General features: G+C 42.3%; 1 protein-coding gene across 5 annotated transcripts in view; it reads left to right on the forward strand.

Annotated features, from left to right (window-relative positions):
• The first annotated feature begins 2,463 nt into the window (after positions 1-2,463).
• The window catches only part of PXK (PX domain containing serine/threonine kinase like), a 282,257-nt gene continuing 263,704 nt past the window's right edge, over positions 2,464-21,016 (forward strand). For all 5 annotated transcript variants that reach the window (XR_013601125.1, XM_078661499.1, XM_078661497.1 and 2 more), the window contains exon 1: positions 2,464-2,789. Coding sequence is in view for 4 of the 5 variants with exons in the window: in XM_078661499.1 (XP_078517625.1) it covers positions 2,688-2,789 (102 nt within the window). In the remaining variant the exon portion in view is untranslated. The remainder of the gene's footprint in view (positions 2,790-21,016) is intronic.

Below are 21,016 nucleotides of genomic sequence, written 5' to 3' on the forward strand. Positions count from 1 at the left end.
GTTGTTTTCTAATGATGGTGTTTTATTTCTTATTTCGAAAAAGAACCAAAAAGAACAAAAACCATGTCACAGTCCATTGAATATCCTGCTTTTCCTCACAATGCTAAATTATGTATAGTAAAATGTTTGGAGGTTTATGAAGAACCTACTTTGGCTCATAGAAATGATCTTCTTGGTCCTTTGTTACTGGCTATTCAAAAGCCTTTTCATCCAGTGTCAGTAGCTACATTGGCGCGTTGGGTTCCCTGGGTCTTGTCGGAGGCTGGTTTCGATATTTCTGTGTATGGTGCTCATGCAGCTAGGGGTGCTATGGCATCTAAAGCGTTTGCTCTTAGGTCTAGAGTGGAAGATATTCTTCGGGCTGCTGACTGGTCATTACATTCTAGGTACAAAGATATTTTACTATAAACCTATTGTGCATGTCGCTTCTGTTCTTGTTGATGAGCTTTGAACCAGCATAATCGAAACCTCCGGTCCTGCCATAGAATAGAACATTTTCTAGCATATTCAACAAGAATTTTAGATTCTATTAAGGACACGGAAGCGAGGATTATCCCACCCGTGGAGACAGGTAAGAGTGATGATCTCATGCTGTCATTGTAATGTGTGATATATATTTGATTTTTCTCCCACCATTGTATAGGAATTTATGTGAAGGTGGGATTCAAGCTCTTTTTTCTTTCAGATTCGGATTCTAAACAAAATTAAGAACATGGCTGGGCTGTTCCAGTGGTTGGTGTTTTCTGTTCTGGTAGCTCTCCTTGGATTTCATTGTTCGGCTGGGCCGTGTTGGTCATTACTAACTCTCCATTGAGAGTCTTTGGAACTATGTGATTTTCCCCTTTTGGAATATGTTCATATTAGTGGACTGCTTGTCCGCAAAGAAAGAAGCAGAAAGATGGTGCCTCTCTATTTTGTACTGCTTAATGAATGTCTATTGGTGGATTTTAGGAGGTGTGGTTCAAAGCCTCTTGGGACATGTAGTATTTCTGAATGTTTACTCTTTTTTCATTGGCTGCTGTTTTATTTGCAGTAAAGATTGAGAGGCATAATCCTCGCCTCCGTGGCCATAACAGAATCAAAAATTTTTGTTGCGTATGCTAGAAAAATTTCTATTCGTGAAGGGTGTAAATGCAGTCTGTCTTCGTCGCCAGTGTTGTTGGCTTTTCCACGCAGCCCACCGTCGGCAAAGCGCATCAAGGAAAAACGCGCACTCAGACAGTCTGGTGTCAAATGTGCGCACCTGCAGGGCAGGTGGACTTGTTTAGGCAATTGACGTCACTCGGGTTGGACTACGTATTTTATTTAGTTAGAGCAGGCGTTCAGGTTAGATGGGAGCACCCTTATATCTAAGTGGTTATGCACATAACAGCACACCATTGGCCTCTTAGTGCACCAGTTTTGGTAGTCACTATGAAGACTTCTACACCACTTGGGGATGCAATGAGTGGGCATGCAAGACAATGGTTGTCTCACTGCCACCTCTGCCGTTTTTTACGAGTCTGGCCAGTGTTTTTCTATGGAATCCAGCAAAAAAGGTGGCAACCATATCTCCAAATGAGGCCCTAATGTACTTTTCATTTTACTCTTTTTGTAATCTCGCTATCTGGCGAATAAACTGAAATTGTCTGGAGGCTTGAGACCTTCTCGGAATGCGGAAAAGTTCCTGCTTGAGCCTCCCTCCTTCAAAAGGGAAAAATTGATGGCTCAATCGTTCTCAGGTAATGCAGTGAGAATCTGGAACTCGCTTCCTCCTTTGCTCCATGCCACCACCTCCATCCAGATCTTCAAAGCGGACCTCAAATCTCTTCTATTCCAAAGACACTTTCAGAACTAATTCCTTCATTCTCAGACCCCACCAGGAAGTTCGTTAGTCATTGTAAATTTGTTATATTTATCTATTTTTTGTACATACCTCGCTTGCTGTGTTTGATATTGTGTTCCCTTTGCCTGCTGTGTTTTGATTCTGAGTCCTGCTATCTTTGTACATTCTATTTTGTAACATTTCTCTCATGTTACTTAGCTGGTTCTATTGTTCAGTGCTCTGACACCTGCGGGTAAAGTCCGCGCTTTATAAAAATGCATAAACTAAATAAATAAATAAATAAATACATTTCTTTGTGATAGTGTTACTGGTGCCAGCCACAATATGGCATATGAGTGCTGGTCACGGTAAGAAGTAGGCTGATATCACAATGGGTAAGAGGTTAGTGGCAGGATATTGGCAAGAAGGAGAGGGAATAAATAGAAGCTGGTGGAGAAGGAGCGGCTAATAGGTAAGGGGAGGAGAAAAGGGCGGTAGGTGGAGCTGTTAAATTAGTGAGCGAACGATAACTCGGTTACAGAAGGAAGAGCCAGAGGAGGAGACTGGGTCGGCGGTGGGAGGAGAAGTGGTTGTTAGGGGCGTAGAAGAGGACGGCAGGAGGCTGGCTCTGATTAACAGAGGGCGGAATGGGGGAACCCGACCGCCGGCGGAGGTGGCGGAGGGAAGGAGGTTCCTACACCCGACCGCATGCCAAGCGGTGCGAGCGCGGGGCGTTAGGACCCAGCGGGCGCCGGGGCCGTGCTGTTGACAGCGGGCCCGCCTCCGTCTCCAGCGCCGAGCCCCACAGAGCGCCGAATGCTGCCGGCCCGAGCGCGTCCCTCGCCGCTGCCCGTCCCCCGCACAGCCCGCAGCCGCGCGCGGCATGGCCTTCATGGACAAGCCTCCGGCCGGGAAGGTGCTGCTGGACGACACGGTGCCGCTGACGGCGGTGATCGAGGCCAGCCAGAGCCTGCATTCCCACACGGTAAGGGATCGGCGGGTCTGTGCCCAGGGGCTGCCGGAGGTAGATAGACTGAGCTCCGAAGCGGGCTGGGAGGGAGAGCGGTGCGGTGTCCCGGCCAGCGGGCCGGAGCCTTCCGCGGAGCGAGTGCAGGTTGCCTTGGGAGCGGGGGGACGCCAGTGGACAAGGTCCTGGAAACTCTCAGGCCTCCTCCGTATCTGCTTATTCCCTTCCTTCGTTTTCTCCACCTTTGCCCCACACATATCACTCTGTTTTTATTTACATTTCTTATGCTCGACTCTGGGTGTTTATGTGCTGGACGTGTCTTTACTTTTTTCTTATTTGGACCCATGACGTTGCCCGAACATCTTTACATCTATCTGTCAGTATCTTCTAATCTGTATTCGTGTTTTCCTCTGTTTTTCCATTTTTCTCTTCCTATTTATTTTGTGTCGATCTTTCGCTCTTTGCGTTTTCTTCTCTACATTTGCTATTTTCCTTGCTCCCCAGTTCCCAAATATATATATCTGAAATCCTTGGCGTGCTTTAATCTCTGTATTGCCTCTTGTCTCGTGTTATGCGTTTAGTACTCCCACCTCCTCCCATCCTTGGCGGTTCATCCGTGTTTTTAGTGTTAACGTAATTTCTCACTGACGTTTCCCTGAGACGCTCTTTATGTTTCTGTCTTGTATTTGTCTCCTCTAAATATCAATTTCCTCCACTGGCCTTTTCTTCACCAGCGAGGCGTTCTACCTGCTTTCATATTTTAATTTCATGCTCTGGCGACTGTCGCCAGTAACGGCATGGGAATGAACATGATTGATAGATTATCAACAGTGTGCTAAGAAGCAGAGCCATGGAAGTCATAGCTCAGGTTCAGAGAAAGGCTAAGGCGTTCTGTGGTGTAAGCTCAGTGCTGTAAGACATATTTTGCTTCACTTTGCCTTGTGTATGATATTGAGTTTATTCTCGCCACAGGTTCTGGTCTGTTGCCCATTTATAATTTTCCCTTCTCTGGTATTCCCTAAATTGAAGTTTTTAACTACTGTGTTTTTACTGTTCGACGTTAGGTGATCAGTATGCACTAATGTGAAGTTCAGGGTACATTTTGTAAAATTCCTTTCCCATTTTTCTCACTATGAATTGAATGTGTTTGCAGTTCTGTATATGCTCCTCTTAATGCATTGTACATTGTGTGCAAATGTCTGTTATACTCAATAACTGATTACAATCTCATTAAAAGCAAGTGGTAAGGGCATCTAAAATCTTATCAAACTCACTTCACCCATCAGCCACAACTCTACACTTCCCCAAAAGAGTCCAGTTTTTTATTCTTAATATACATAGGGTTTTTACAGTAGAAAAATCATTATACAATCCAGCTGACACATTTTCACTAAATTACTTTGCCTTCTCAAAGCAAGCTATCGTTTCAAGTTGTTGCAACTTAGGTTAAATATTTTGTGAGTACCTGTGTTTTTCTTTTGCCTGCCTTCTGAAATGTTAACCAAATGAATTTTTGCAAAACTTGGAAACCCAATCACAGTTGTCAAATTCCTCCAGTTATGATGTCCTCATTATCATCTTTGTCTTGTTCGAATTGGTAGTTTAAGCAGAACATCCAGGATAATGTTCACTAGTCAGTTTTTATCCTCTCCTTTCCTGCAGCCTTAAGGTATACTAAGCACTGTGTAGACAACTACACAACCCCCTAACTTTTTTACTTGGCTGATGTGGGGTGCACAACTGCTCGTTTACAGCTGGTAATGATTATGAATCTAATTTATTTGCTTTACATTGTAACTGTTCTTGTTATTTTATTGTAAAACTTCTATTGGGCTGGTTTGCACTTTATAAAACCGTAAATAAATACAATTGTAGCATTTGTGTCCTTGCTTTTCGGCAAATCAACAGAAATGTGTTTGAGTTTAAATGTTGTGCGTGCTATTTCACCTCTTTATCTGCAGAAGCACAGTCTGACTCCTAAAATGTATAGAGTGTAATTGGAAATGCTTGCATTCAGTATTTACAAATTAGATCTGCTGGTTGGTTAAATTTGCATTATGTGGCTCAAGTGCCCCTCTTATAGATTCAGCAGGACAGAGGCTCTCTATTACCTGAAGGATCACAGGGACCGCTAAGTTGGAAATGTTTGTCTCAACTCAACAGGTCCCTTATCAATTCCCCAAGACTAGATTTTGACTACCAAATAAGAATTGGGACCAAATAAAGCAAATCTCCATAACCAATGCATCACGATCCATGTCTTGGAAAAAGCCCAGGCCTGTATGCCATTAGGGGCGAGTATCGTTTTGGGTGTACCTCCAGAAGGACTGTACATCATGAAACAATAACTGAAACAAAGAAAAAAAGAAACTAAAAAGCATCTTTCTTCCTTAAACAGTGTTTCTGTGTTCTTATACAGATGTAAACAGCTCAGCTGTTTGCAGCTGGATGCGGGTAAGATGGAGGTGATGGTAGTCGGTAAGCAGCCCTCGCTTTGGTCACACCTGTGGTGGCCGGAGGAGCTGGGACCACCCCCGACCCCTAAGGCCAAGGATAAGAATCTAGGAGTGTGGTTTAACGACACCCTTTCATTCTCCGAACAGATATCAGCGGTGGCTGGTGCCTGTTTGGCATTCTTCGGATGCTGCGAAAAATTCTGGATCTTCTCCCAGTGGAGGCTAGACGGACTATTATACAGGCCCTTGTTATGTCACGTCTAGACTACTGTAACATCTTGTACCTAGGGATGACCCCAAAAATGTACACCTCCTGCAGAAGGTTCAAAATGCTGCAGCTCGCCTAATTTTGAATATTCCAAGACGGTCCTCGGTTGGAGAGGCTCAGAAGAAATTACACTGGCTCCCCATACAGTCAAGAGTCACCTTTAAGGCCTTGTGTTTCACTCTCAGGATCATCAATAAGAAAGGTTCTGGCTGCTTGCACCCTTTCTTACCGCCTATATACCTGCACGCTGCCTAAGGTCCTTGGGCACAGCAAAGCTCATTGTGCCTAAGGTTCGGAAGGTACGGGCTGATCGGAGTTCCTTTGGCTTTCTTAGCGAAAGCCTGGAACAACCTCCCTGCTGACTTGAGGATGTGGCTATCGGAGACTTTGTTTTAAAAAAAAAAACTTAAGACGTGGCTATTCCGCTGTCCGCCTGATTGCCGGAAATAGGGCCTATGTAACTGTTCTGTAGGGGAGTTCTGGCTGCAGGGTGGGTGGGTGACCTCTGGCCCAGCTGTTGGGTACTAATTTGGTGTTTAGAGCGGGGACACTCCGTTGAAGTAACCAGGCGCTCTATAAGCTGTATAATAATAATAATAAACAACCAGCTGATCTTGTTTGTATACATTGAATGCAAGCATTCCAATGACACAGTGTGCAATATTTACCTCTTAAGTAGGCACAAAGCATGGGTACACTATCGAAATGTAAGTGCATAACAGTAATAACCAGGGCATTGAAGGTCTGGCTCCAACGGTCCCCTCTCTGCTTGACTCCTTAACTGGTATTCAAGGAGCACCTTTCAAAGTATCAGAAATAAAATTGGTAACTATGTGGGACTCAAAAGATAAAATGTCAGAAAGCTAGGGCTTCATTGGTGCATGTCTCGTGTTAAGTTATCAAGCTATGGCTCCGTTGGTTGATACCTCACAAAAAGCTACCAAACTCTGGCTTCGCTAGAGTGCCCCTCGTATTAAGTAAGCAAGCTTACGCATCATTGGTGCATGCCTAACAATAGGTTATCAAGGTAGGAATTAATTGGTGCATACCTGATGTTAATTAATCACCCTTTCAGAAGAATGCCACTTCGATCCATAAAACAATTCAAAGCATTCTTAGGCTTAGACATCCATGGGGCCAGAACTCAACAGAGGAAATAGTAGATGTGATTCGTCAACGATGCTCTGCACAAACACATCAAGGCTATAAAAGCACGGCCAGCACTTCTACAAGCCAGCCATTGTGTAGTACCGTAGGCCTTATCAGAATTTCCATGACACATGCATAGTTACTTGTGTGAGTTGAGTACAGCACAAAGTGTATTTATTTTTTAGGTCAAGCCTAGAGCCAGCGTGCATGCGCTGCTCTGCAAGACTTATTGTAGAGGCGTAGGGAATAGAATCCCCGCATTGTCCCTGCCCATGTTAGCCATTGGCTTGTTTCATTGTCTATCCGAAATGCTGGCTTCTGATTCGTCAATAGGCTTGTTAGTCCCTCCTTAGTTCAGCCTCCTTAATTTGTCACCGCCCATGGCGACTGGCCCCTTTACTTTGGTTTTTACATGGTAGTGTTATTTAGACTGTGAGCACTATTTTCTTTAAGGAGGTTCTCCTACTACAGGCACAACATGCTTCGGTGCCTTCTTTACTCCCCCCCGCACCCCTCCCCTCGTTGTGGTGCCTTCTTTTGTCCTCCAGTTGTTCGTGGCTTCTCACCCCGCCCGTTGTGTGTGCCTTCTTGCCCCCCTCCTGCTGTACGTTCCTTCTCCCCAACCCTCTCTCCCTTGCTCCGTGCCTTCTCCCCGCCCTCCCGTTGTCCGTGATGCCTATTATTTGCAATGCAATAGGTCTTGCGTAAATGCGAGACCTATTGCATTGCGAATGCTTGTTATTTATTGATTAATAGCAGTGATTACTTTTCATGTTCAGGTGCCATACAGAAATTAGGAATTGCCACATCCAACTGAACCTTAGACTAGTTCCTTTTGGAATACTATGTGAGATTGTCAGATAGATGTTGGAATCCTAAACCAACTTCTAAACAGCCATAAACCAGTCTGTGCAGTGATGCATCTCAACGGGAATCATCATTGAAGCAATTACTATCCTCTTTAAACAAGTGCAAAAATGTATTCTCATTGTGTATGATCTGAGTGATTTAGATGTGATAGTATGGAAAAGCAACTCGTATTGTGTGGTCCGGGGTTCAAGCCAAATTCTTGGCAAAAACGAGGCTACCAGGATTAATCCATAGGAACCACTAAGCTGTCCACTCGCAGGACGCCAGAATACTTGTCAGGAATAGAGTAGAACTAGTCAGCTGACCAAACATATGTTTTCACTTTTATCCTAACAGATAACTTTTAAGCAGTAGTCAAGGCCCTGCCCTTGAATGGTGTGTATATATAGGGCAGTCTGCTCTTCAATTTATATGAGTTCACATTTTTCTTTTTATAGGACCACTTCATTGCACGCTTTTTCTAAAACATTGAACATATTCATATGATGTTGAAATTTAAATACATAGCACATCTGGCATAGCATAGTAACAATTGTACAGATTCACCAGTACACCATAAAATATCCGTAATCATGGAGTAGTGAGTGAGCTGTCTGAAAAGGGAGCAGTTATTCTGTAAATAATGTTTATTCAAAGGTCAATACACTAGCCAACTCGTGTCTTATTGCCATACAAAACCTTACATTGGAGGGCTATGGATATATAGGTTTGCTGCCCTAGTTAACGTGGTCTCATCTTACTTTCTTCTAAACCTAAATACACATACTCATTCCAGTCTTTAAGTCATACTTCACCACCTGGCAAATAAGGGTTGTTTCTTGACATCTTTGTACCATACACCATGGCACTGGTATTGTGAGTCATTGTTGTCCCCCCCCCCCCCCTCTTTTTTTTTTTTTTTTTAGTTCTACTTTGGTCTTTTTCATGAAGATCAGTTTTTCCAATTAACATAATTTTGTAGACTTACCGTATTTAGAATGTAACCAAAGAAACCAGCCAGGCTTGCCACAAAATCTTCTCACAAATGTGCTCTCATCATGTAATCCTATCACGTATGACAATAATTTGCTTCATCCAGGTCACATCTGAGACATATTGCTGACTGATCTGGATGACAGGTATGTAGTGCCCTTGATAAACATTAGTCACTCATAAGACATTTATTTATAATGTATTGATTTGAACCTGTTGTGTTGCAGCACCATTCCAGTGTGCTCACAGTCCCTCCCCCTCTGTGATTCTGACAACAGGGCACTCGGGTAAATTTCCTATCCATTTCTTAATTTGGATATCACCAGTCAAGGGTCGACCTTCAGTGCATTGTAATTGGTGCTGTTAAATTTACCTCCTGTGCAACAGGAAAGAGGGGCATATTAACTGCATGGACTCTCGGGTTTTTGTTAATGTTTCCCTTGTTGCACATACACCTGCCATCAGGCCAACCAGTGTTAACCCCTTGGCCGCGGCGGTGCTAGGGGGGGCCCGAGCGGCACCGCCATGCTCGTGACGGAACCACTCCGTCACGAGCCACGATGACGCTGTGCTTGTGATGGAATGGTTCCGTCATGGCCCCGCCCGCTCAATAGAACTCCCCGCGCAGGCGCGAAATCACTGCAGCGCAGGCACGGCGGCCGGTCGGTGACGCAACCATTCTGTCACCAGCACAGCACCACCGTGGCTCGTGACTGAATGGTTCCGACACGAGCATGCAAGGGATTAAAAAAAACAGACCCATGACCTCCAAAATGTTTAAATCCTGTAGTTCTGGTAGACTAGTCCGGTTCAAAATCTCTATTCGGTACACAAAGTATCCATAAAAGCACAGACATATACAATAAAAATACATACTAATATGCAATGTATAAAAACAACCTTTTAAAAAGGATCTTTGTCTTCAGTGCAATCACAACTATTAGCAGCATAATCAAATAATCCAGTTTATTCTGTATTTATAGAGCTATAGGCTCGCACTGCAGTTTTCAAAAAAAGTGCCTACGTGAACAGTTACCTCCTCATCAGGAAGTTGATCTAACATATTAAAGCTACCTTAAAATCATTCATATTGCGTCTCTTTATAAGGGTTAAGTAAGCACTGCTTAATTTACATTGAAAAAAAGCCACAAAAAAATAGGAAATTCAGTGTGGTTTGCCCTGATCTCCATCACAGGGGCAATCTTTTAGATCAAGATTTCTTTGAGAGCCCAGAGGGAAGCACATTAGGCATTTGATTTTTCCTGCCCTATATCGGAACAATAAACTGGGCCCTCCGCGATCTGTTTGTCCAAAAAGATATCTTGTGACTGGTTGCCACACTCGATTTCCTCGCCTCCGCTCTCATTCTTTCAGTGTGAGCGAAATCGTATGAAGCTTGCTGAAGTTGTTTTCTGCTAGTACCAATGGAGTGCTCATGGTCTGTAAATACACGCTGATAGCCAATCTTGGGAAGACTTGCCTCCACTCCTTCTAACAAGGGGAGCGCAAGACCTTTGCACAACTGAAACTGTCTTTAATAATATCTCTTGTAAGACTCTCCTCCTTATTTTTCCACGCAGCTAACCATAGTAAGAGGGGTCTGGCTTTAATAAAATCTTCTATATATGAAAGTCCTAGTTCATTGTGGCAAATAAAATGGGATGATGAAATGGGGACCGCTAAGACTTTTCTTCAGAACCTATTTTCTTTCTTCTGGATGGAATCCCATTTAAATTACCCCGATGTCTGCATCATATGTCGCTATCGGGACACACTGCATCCTGTAAATTTACAGCAGGGATATGAGCGCTCCCCCCCCCTCCCCTAGGTTGGGGGTAGACTAGGAAGTGTGACAATATTCTTAATCATATTATATCTGCAGTGGATAGTGTGCACTGACCTTGAAACTGTAGCATAGAAAGTAAGCCCTAAATAAGGAAAAGTGCTAGTGCATTTTAATTTGTTCTCCCCAATGGCATGAGTGGACAACTGACATTTTCTGGGGCCGCAGGACATGATATTATATTGAGCATAATTTGTATGCATGTCTAAGTCGCCCTTAAAGTCCACAAATCCATGTAGTAGGAGGTGCATCATTGAGAGGGAAGGAAGGGGATAGCTTTTGACTTTTGGTACGTCAGGAGTAATAGGAGTTAGGCTGGGGTAGAGATTATTAATATATAAACTAAATAAAAGCGGGGCTAAAACACAGCCGTCTTACTCCTCGAAAGACTCCTATATCATTAGAGACCTCCCCGTGAAGGTTGAGTCTGACTCGTTAGTCTAGAATAAATTCCCTTTGGGGTATTCTTTAGGCATTCCAATCAGACACACGTCAGACGTACCACTGGGTTAGTTCCACAGTTGCCAGAAAGTCCCCTATGAACTCTATATATTAAAAACTATTTTTCAATTTATTAGGTTGGAAAAAGATATATACATAAATATCATTTATCTTTAAAAACACAATTTATGCATGTTACATCCAAGTCCACAATAGTTAAAAATCATATGCAAAATGTGAAATCAAAACAAAATTCAAAACGGGGCAATCACATTCATATGATTAGAATTTTTGTCACAACATCTTATACATGTATAATACAATACACATTCAATGTCAAAGGAACTTGTTTTTCTACAAGTAGGCCAAAAGTTACGCTTTTCGGAGGGTTACACAGGTCCAACCTCCTTCTTTAGGCTTGCTAATAATTTGTCCCGACTATATTATTAAGATGTACATTGGTCAGGGCTGTTTAAGAATGCTCGTTACTGAAGTGGAATCTCATCTTCCGGTGCTCAACAGAGTATAGCTAGAAGCCCATCACTGGTATGATTAAAAATGGTAACTTTCCTCCAATCCTTAAATATCCCAAATGCGGATGAAAATCAGGGCTTGTTTGTGAATATTCTCGATTTGTCTCAGTTCTCAATTGCTGCAGTGTAATGTTTCTTAAAAAATATATGGCGAAGTCACTATTCTTCTGGATTCATTTTTAGATATCCATATTCCAATGATGGCGTTACTTGCATTTCCGGGATTGAAAAATCTGCTGCTCGTACGCCAAGATCGTCTGACTCGTGCCTTCATATCCCTGTGCAAATACGCTAAAAAGTGCACCAGTGCTTCATCCATCCCACATAAAAGAAGGTTTGACCACAGCTTTGAACCATTTACAGAATCCAATGCTGTGGTCAAATCCATAAAAGCCAAATATATAGGGCATTGTCTGACTACGGTATACTTCCCTATAATCAAGGTCAAATTTAAACACTGTTCGATGGTCCTGACCTGACTTCTTAATCCATATTGGCATGGGTAATGTGCTTCTCCTCTGTCTAATCCTGTTGTACAGAAGCCTTCCTAATATGTCTAATGTTGAGGCTATTAAGGAAATGGGCCTGTAACTGCATGCCGTCACCCTTTTTAGAAGATGGGCACTATAATAGAAGCTGACCATGAGCTCGGCAATGGAGAGAGTACAAGATTGTTAAAATGTGTTATAATAACTGTGCCCAGAAATCAGGGTTATGCTTAATAAGGTCGATCGGAACCCCATCGGGCCAGAGGCTTTGACACCTGTACTCTGTTCTATTGCATCCTTTGCTTCGCTCAACAAAACCTGCACTCCAATACTGCTTGCGACCATAAGGATTTCGGCCTCCTCTGGGATGGCTGCATAAATACTTGTAAAAGGCTCCTCCCATGATCCACCAGTGACGTGACAAGTAATTGGGATCAGTGCCTGTTTCATGCATCTCATATCCGATACAGCAGACCCAAAAAGTCTGCTGTTCTTTGTATTATCCACTGACACCAGTGAGTCCCACTGTTTGGTTAGAAACTTCCCTCTTTCTCCTAGTGGTGACTATTTTATATTCCTTACGTAGAGATGTAACTTCCTGTGGATCCCTAGGTTTTGCCATAAGGGCCCTACATAACTGTCAGTTAACCTTAGAACTTTCTTTGTCAAACCACCTGGGGTTATTATCGGTTGCACATAGTGACATCCCCCTTATATTAACACAAAGCTGGCTAAAGGCACCAGTTACTTGGTGTTCGGTATCAACCTCTATTAAACAAGTCTTGATCAGTTTTGGGTTCTCCCTAATCACTTCGTAAAAAAGTTGGGCAGGTTCTTCAACTCTCCTCACCAATCTTAAATTGTCAGTTGTCAGTTGGAGGTTTCTAGCTGCGCAATAAATCCTGTAAATAGGCTTGGGCGCAGTTAGAATACTACCCCAATGGGGTTGTGGTCGCCATAGTGCGATGAGACAACTTTCCCATGCAGCAATGACTCCCTCCAAACTAGATGATATAAAAATATAATCGATTGTAATGCAGCAGCGTCTACCAGAAAGGTGGGGCTGGAAAAGTCATTTCTACCTACTATATCCATTACATTGTTTAAGTCGTGCGCAACCAGGTACTCCACCAACTCAAACCCTCTAGTGTCAGTGCCAATTAAAAACATTTTGAGTTGTCTAGGACGTCGATACAGTGGGTGCTCAGGGAAGCCTGTATCGTCTCCTCTGACATAGATAGCCTTACTTCATCAAACCTGCATTGTGTCCTCTGACGCAGATAATTATCTCACTGTGTCTTCCATTATCGTCATCCATTAGATTTTATAAAAGCAAGTTTTAATTAGATTTAAAATCTGAGACTTCGAGGGAGTGGGGATGTAGCGTTGTAATTAATAATTTGTGGACTGTAGTTCATCTACATTGTTTTTGTTTTCTTTGCTTCTTAGTAAGCAACAATGGCAAACTCTTTCTAAAAGGCCTTTCATCAGTGGTATTTTGCCGCCATTAAGTTATCTCCATTTGTAAGCTGAGCTTGAATAAAGCTCTAATCCTATGGTGAGAGATAGTTTTTCCTCCCTGGCCTATATTGAGTTTGCTGTCTGATTTGAAAGAACCAAATGGCCATTCATTACCGTTGTGTAATTATGGAGTACAGCAATAGGAATGATGAACTAAAAGATCTGGTTGAAGTGTATTTTTTTCAGATTGCAGTGGCGGAGGAGGCGAGGGGGCAAGAAGGATAAATGTGGGGGTGAAAAAAATTAGCTTTTTAAGCACCCAACTTATTTGTCTGACCTCTTCTTGCTTTGTTACGCCCCAACATGGGTCCTGTTTTCCCCCACTTTTTAGTTAATTTTATATTGTATTTATAATGCATATATTTTTCTAAGTCTGCATTTTGCAGTCATTGCTGCAAGATCTTATTCAGTGAGCCCCAAAGAATATGAAACTAAAATACTAAGGGCCCCATTAGTATGGCGGGCGAACTTTGTCCGCCCGCCATACCCTCGGGAACTGGGACTGCCCACTGAGGGTGCGGCAGTCCCGCACTCTTGATTAGTATGCGTCCGCCACACTGGCGGGCGCATGGGGCATCTGCAACATTGCTGGGGGCGGGGCAGAGAGCACCGCCCGCCGCAATGCCACAGAGGCAGGTTGTGCGTTTCAATGCACAATGTGAGAGGCACCGCGCGTTGCTTGCCACGTTGTTCATTGAAAGGCATGGGGGTACCATAGGTACCCCACCCATGTGCACCCCCCCAGCCCCGGATTCCCTGGGGGCCCGCAACGGGCCACCGCAAGCAGATTCTGCATACCTTTCTGTGGCAGCAATGCCGCCACGGAATGGCATGTTCACGGCCACATTCTAATATGGCTGGCAATGTCTTTCAGACACCGCAACCATATTGAACCCTTTTCCGCCCGGTCGACTTTCCGTCCGCCGCCGACCCCCCCAGCCATTGTTATATGGCGGAGGATCTTTTCTGCAAGGATGGCGGGCGGATCGCCCCCGCCGGGCAGGCGGTGACTACCGGCGGGGCAATCTGCCCGCCATCCTAATGGGGCCCGAAGTTTTAAGATTAGTTGCACCTTTTATCTGAACTATACCTTTTTTGTGAGTAAAGTTGGCCCACTGATCTTAACCATCGGGCTTGATCCCCAAGTTTCCCACTGTCGTTGGTTACTATACCTTTGATAGAAGTTATGTGCTAATCTTTGTAAAAGGATGATTTGCATAGCCATATGCGATGAAGAGCTATGCAGATAGCATTATCACTAATTAAATTATAAAGCAACCTTGTTGTACCCTCTGGGGAATAGTGGTACAATGCACAGAAAAAAGGGATTTCCAAGGGAAGTGTTTCTGCACATGGTTGATCTACTCAGTTCAGGAGATTACCCATACAGCCATAGTAAGAAATGCATTGAACGTCATTCTTCATTCAAAATCATAAAAGATGTCTGGGCCTGGAGATCATTGACAGTTAATTTAATTAGGAATTTGAATACAATTTAGCCACGTAAACTATTTTTAGATCGAATAAATAAGAGTCCGTGTTGTGAAAGATTACATTCAAAAGTCTTTCCTGTTTTAGTGAAGTAATCAATTCTTAAGCAAGTTCAACAGTTATTTTGGCTTCATGTAAAAACAAAAACAAATTTATTTTTCAAGTTCTGGATGTGTGAGTTTATTTAACAGTAAAGTTCCAACCTGTAATAGCAATGTCTTGGTCCGTAAACATCAAATGGTGGACCATCTTCAGTATGGCAACATTCACAGTGGCTCCCTGACTCACTCATCAATATTCTGATGTTGTATAAACGCAGGAGCTGTTCCCCTCATGAGATATTGGGTGGATCCCACCAGGCTCAAACAAGCTGAACAGCGCCTGTTTGGAGCGATTGAGGGTCCTCAAGTAAATAACAGAAAACGTAGCACTACACACTGTATGGAACCAATAATAGACATTTTTAAGATGTGGGGCATGACAGTTAAAGGGGGAGCCAGAATGTAAGTGTGAGTGCCAAAAATATAAAAAGAAGTACACGCAACATTAACTTTGTTAAATCGACCGGGGTTAAGAAAATTGAGATATTTCTTCAGTTCAATGAGGGTGGAAAAGGCAAAGGTAACCTGCTACACTTATTAGCCAGATAATAATAAATTAAAAATATTTACTGAACACAATGATGAATGACCCTTTGGTTTCCCTTGTGTTATTTAGTAAGGATTGGTCCAGAGGAATCAATGCCTTTACTGGAGTTGCAATCAAGTGTTTTGTGCTCTTGAGGGTAATGTACATATTAAATGAAGCACGGTTAGTTTACCATATGTTTATGTGTGTCTGTAAGGCCGTTCCCGTACTCTGTAATCTGAGGGGAGATACTAATCAGAAGAGATGTTACATGTGGCTCGAGTCTGCTATAGGTTGCTTATGTTTTGAAAAACAATAAAAAAGAGATTAAAAAAAAAAAGTAAATGTAGGAAACATCATAAACCAGGCATTGCTTCAACCGGTAATTGCAGAACTGCATGGCAGAAGTTGCAATTAATACCTTGTGTGGAATTCTGAGATTGGCACATCCAGAATAAAGCCTAGCTCGTTGGTACTAATTACTGCAGATCGTTTGTTTGTCTTTGCAGGATGAGATAAGGAGATGAGTGCTAAAGTACTGTATTGCCCATATACTGCTGGGTGTTAACAGACGCTAACTTCCCTTCCCTCAGGCACCTTTTGCCTCAAGCCCATTATTTTGTGGTGGTTAATTAAGTGCAAATAACAGTCTTCAAGAGGACACTACCAAAATTAACACTCTGTTCATCGAACAATGATGCTTAATTAGCACCTGGGCTTTGTGGTAGAAAATGTGTATATGTCATGTGCCTTTCTAAGATGTGAATGACATCCATGTTTCGATTAACCTGCACTTTGTATTGAAGTGCAATGTAAAATGTGTTTTTACTTCACTATATATATTCCTCAAATGCAGTCTCACTTCATCTCTGAGAAAAAAGTAGAAAGAGGAGAGGAAAACAAGAAAGAAATAACCAAAAAGAGACCTTGTGTCAGTCCAAAAAGCTTCGTATACATGATGATCATTATGTGCAATCAAAAACACCAGGAATAAGACATAATTTCATTGGGATAGAATGGATATATGAACTAATTGGTATCACCCCACTGGAGGGGGTCACTTTTTCCTATTCTGGCTATTTTGTTTGCTCTTCCCTTTTGGAGGTTGGTTTGAAAAAGAGAGAAAAAAACAACTGTGAACACTTCGTATTTTAATGAATAGAATTGCTCTTCATCAAAATTATGGTCCTTAAATAATAATCATTTTGTTTCCTTTAATCACCTTTTCACACTTGTATATAGCTGTTTTTATGCACACATTTGGGCACTGTCAATGTAAAATTTAGTTTATTACTTCAAAAGGACTACAAATCCCACAATGCTTAGAGGCACCCAACAGGATTGACAGAAAATGACGTGTCAAATTCAAAATAGTACTTTAACAATGGCATGTTATACATTATTCCTAGATGTGTTATACATTATTCCTTCCTTGTATCTGGTATTTCCCTGCACACCATTCCTACCTTTATTTCCTGTATTCCCTTACCTCATTGTATTCCAGAATGTATACTGTTCTAGTCCTCTCTAAACATTCTTAGTTGAGTCAGTTGCTCCTGACCAGCTCCTTGATGAAGATGCATAAGTTGTTTCCTAAGCATTAAATGCAGCTTACCTCCAAGACTGACTCCAGAGTATTTACTACAATTTGTGGCGACGATCTGCAGCTGGTCAGAGACACTCTGGTTGACCCCAACGCATTCTGAGGATCTTGGTCGTCATTGGAGAAGCATTATCAAAAAGAAACAACAGAGGACTTCATCAAGGATAAAAGAAACGAACCCTACGTGTGAAGCCCCTCTGCCCTGCCAGCGCCTGCTGAATAATGTTATTTAAACGCATTTTCTTCAATCTTCACGATCGACCACTTAGGAAAAGTACTCATACCAACTGTTCATTACAAATTGAAAGAAACAAGCCAAACTTAGTGCACTAACTATATAGAGGTACATTATCTTACCGTTTAAAAAAAAAAAAAAAAAAAAAAAAAAATTCATTTTCACTCAGACTTTATAACCAGTCTAATTAATATGGCACAACAAATATTAGTTACTTTACCTCCTCAATTCCTACCTGAACCTGGTACACCCCAAATACCATGGGAAGACTGGTATATTATGTTCGACAATTACCTCGAAGCACTGGATGGCCAAGAATTTTCGGCCAAAAGAAAAAAAGCAATCCTATTGAGCACGCTAGGCAAAGAAGGGCAGAGGGTTTTCCGATTCCTACCCATAGCTTTAAGAGCTAATGGACAAGACATGGACGATGAATTCAAGGAAGCTGTAGCGAGGTTGGAAGTAAGATTCTCTAAGGAGGAGAATCTAGTCATGAACCGATATAAGTTCTATACTCAAAGACAGAAAGAATCTGAGTCCATAGATGACTTTGTGGCCAGACTCAGAGAATTGTCTATTAAATGTAAATTCGGCATCATGAATGAGGAACTTATAAGGGATCAACTCATAGTACAGTGCTCAAATAAGAAAATCCAGGAGAGATTGTGGGCAGCAAAGAATCCCTCACTCAAAGATGCCATAGACCTGGCTAAAGTCATTGAAGAATCAAGCAAGTGTATGAAAACACTAGACTCCCACAAAGCAAGTCCACAACAGGAAGTTTCAGTAGTGTCTGATAAGAATAATTCTAATGAATGTGAACATTGCGGGAGTGACAATGTTGCAGTAGTAAGAAACAAACCTAGATTTCCACAGAAGAAGAATTTTGTCACTAGCAAACTATGCAGCAGGTGTGGAAGCAATACCCACTCTTCGGAGGCAAAATTCTGTTTTGCAACAAATAAAGAATGTCTCAAATGTGGCAAAATGGGACACTTTTCGAAGATGTGCAAAACTAAAACTAAGCAGAGAGTTGCTTTAGTTGAAGATTATCTTCATGAAGATGGAGCGGAAAGATTCTTGGTAGTAGATGATATGGATGTGGTTGAAGACGATCCCAGACAAAATAGACCAAAAGCCGTCTTCACAATTGACTCCCATGAAATATCATTGATGGTAGACACAGGATCACGTCATACCATTATTCCTAAAGTTACTTTTGACACTTTCTGGCAAGGAATGGACTTATATGAGAGTGACATTTCAGCTAAGGGTTTTAATGGCAAGAAGATTGATATTCTTGGGTTCTTTGAATCTGATATTTGCTTTGAAAAAAGATCCACTCGAGGGAAAGTATATGTCTCAATTGATGGCCCCCCCATTCTTGGTTGGATCCACCAATATGATCTATATATAGTTATCAACCCTAGAGCCAAGAACCAGATTATGGTAGTCGATGATGACTCTATCGAGTCCATTCTCAGCGAATTTGAATCAGTATTCAAGGCCGAGCTTGGTGAGTTGAGAGGTTACTCTCATCTGATCAAACTCAAGAAGAATAGTTTACCCATACAGCACCGTGTCAGGAGAATTCCCATCTCTATTCGTGAAGATGTAAAGTTATTGATTGAAGAAATGCTTCAGTCAGGGGTTATAGAACCTACAGAAGCATCAGCCTGGGTTTCTCCTGTAGTTATTTCTAAGAAGGCTGATGGTAAGCTCAGGTTCTGTGTAGACCTCAGGGCCTTAAACAAGTGTGTTGTTGCCGACACCTTTCCCCTACCAAATATCTCTGAGATGGTCTCTACCCTTCAGGGAGCCAAATATTTCTCAAAGCTGGACCTGAAGAGTGCCTATCATCAGGTCAAGCTTCACGAATCTTCGAAACACCTCACCGCATTTATCACCCCGGAAGGCATTTTCCAATTTACTCGACTCCCCTTTGGTTTGATATCGGCGGCGAGTGTGTTCCAGAGATTAGTCACAGAAATTTTCAAGGGGTTGAGTAATGTGGTGTTTTTCCAGGATGACATCTTGGTATTTGGAGAATCAATTGCTGAACATAATCTGGTTTTGAAAAATGCACTGCACAGAATTTGGGATACAGGTCTTACATTACGGAAAGATAAATGTTCTTTTCTTGTTCAGGACATCGAATACCTAGGCCATGAAATATCCGTCAGAGGAGTAAAACCAAAAAAAGACCTTCTAGAGGCCATACGCTCTGCCCCTTGTCCAGTTGACAAGGATCAATTAAGATCCTTCATGGGGCTAATTGAATATTATTCTAAATTTGTAGACAAATTTTCCGAAAAAACCATACCTTTGAGAGCATTACTTAAAAAAGGTTGCAAGTTTGTTTGGGGGCAGGAATTAGACACATGTTTTAACAATATCAAAGATGCCATTTGTTGTGCAAAGGTATTAGCACCGTTTGACACCAAAAAAAGTCTCTACACTGATGGTTGATGCGAGCGCATGTGGTCTTGGCGCTGTCCTAGTACAAACACATAAGGATGGTGAGCGACCAATTGCGTTTGCTTCCCGTACTCTTTCTCAAAGTGAACGGAATTATTCCGTTATTGAGAAAGAAGCTTTGGCTGCCGCCTGGGGAGCACATCATTTCCGCACTTATTTGTGGGGTACACATTTTAACCTAAAGACCGATCACAAACCACTTATAAGGATACTTTCTCCTGGAGGTGCAGCCTGTAGTTCCCCAAGACTAGCAAGATTGACCTCCAAACTGCAGGAGTACCATTTTGATATCTTTCACATACAGGGCTGGAAGAATTTTCAGGCTGATTGCCTGTCTAGATTGGCAGTCCCGAGTGGACATCTGTCTGATGATGAATTTCAACTAGAGAGTGTGGAAGAGAACATCGCTTGGATTAATGATGTTGTGTCTCTTGGTGCTAGTTCTTTCACGCATAAGGATTGGGTAGAAGCCATGTCTGATGATTGTATATTACAGGAAGTTATTCAATTAATTAAGTTAGGTGCACGAAGAGAAAGTTGTGTGCATGTTTCAGTTCGTCCTTTCCTGAAGATTATTGACGAATTGTCCGTGTGTGGAGAAAATGTTATAATGCGTGGAGACAAATTTGTTCCCCCTGCTGACTTAAGGACCAAACTTATTGCCATAGCACATGAAGGACATTTGGGGCAAACGTTGACACAACAAAGACTTAAATTGAACTTTTGGTGGCCAGGGATAGACTCCTCTGTTACTTCCTGGGTTGAAGATTGTCCTACATGCAAAGTTGGTGAAAAGCGGTTGAAAGTTTCAGCAGGGTCTCAAAGTGGAGAGTTAGCGTTTCCCGAAGTCCCATGGCATACAATATGCCTGGATTTCATAGGTCCCATGAACGAATGACCAATTTCTCAGAGGTTTGCTATTGTTATAGTGGACTGTTTTTCAAAGTGGTTATCTGTTGAGTTCTTGAAGGACATTACTACCGAAACGACTATAAAGTACTTGAGATCTCTATTTTTTGTGGAGAGCTTCCCTAATGTCATTATCACTGATAATGGAACGCAGTTAGTCTCTCACGAGATGCGTTCTTTCCTTGCTGCTTCCGGTATTTCCCATCACAGAACGTCTCTTTACAACCTGCAAGGGAATGGACTCTGTGAGCGCCTGAATAGATTAGTTAAAGGGACTATTCAGATGGCCTTATCTAAGAGTTCGTCAGTACCTGTTTTGGTTAGTGAAATGGTCTATGCTTATTGCACTACACTTCATGGG

This window comes from Lissotriton helveticus, chromosome 9 (assembly GCF_964261635.1).
Source record: "Lissotriton helveticus chromosome 9, aLisHel1.1, whole genome shotgun sequence".
In the NCBI taxonomy this organism is placed as follows: domain Eukaryota; kingdom Metazoa; phylum Chordata; class Amphibia; order Caudata; family Salamandridae; genus Lissotriton; species Lissotriton helveticus.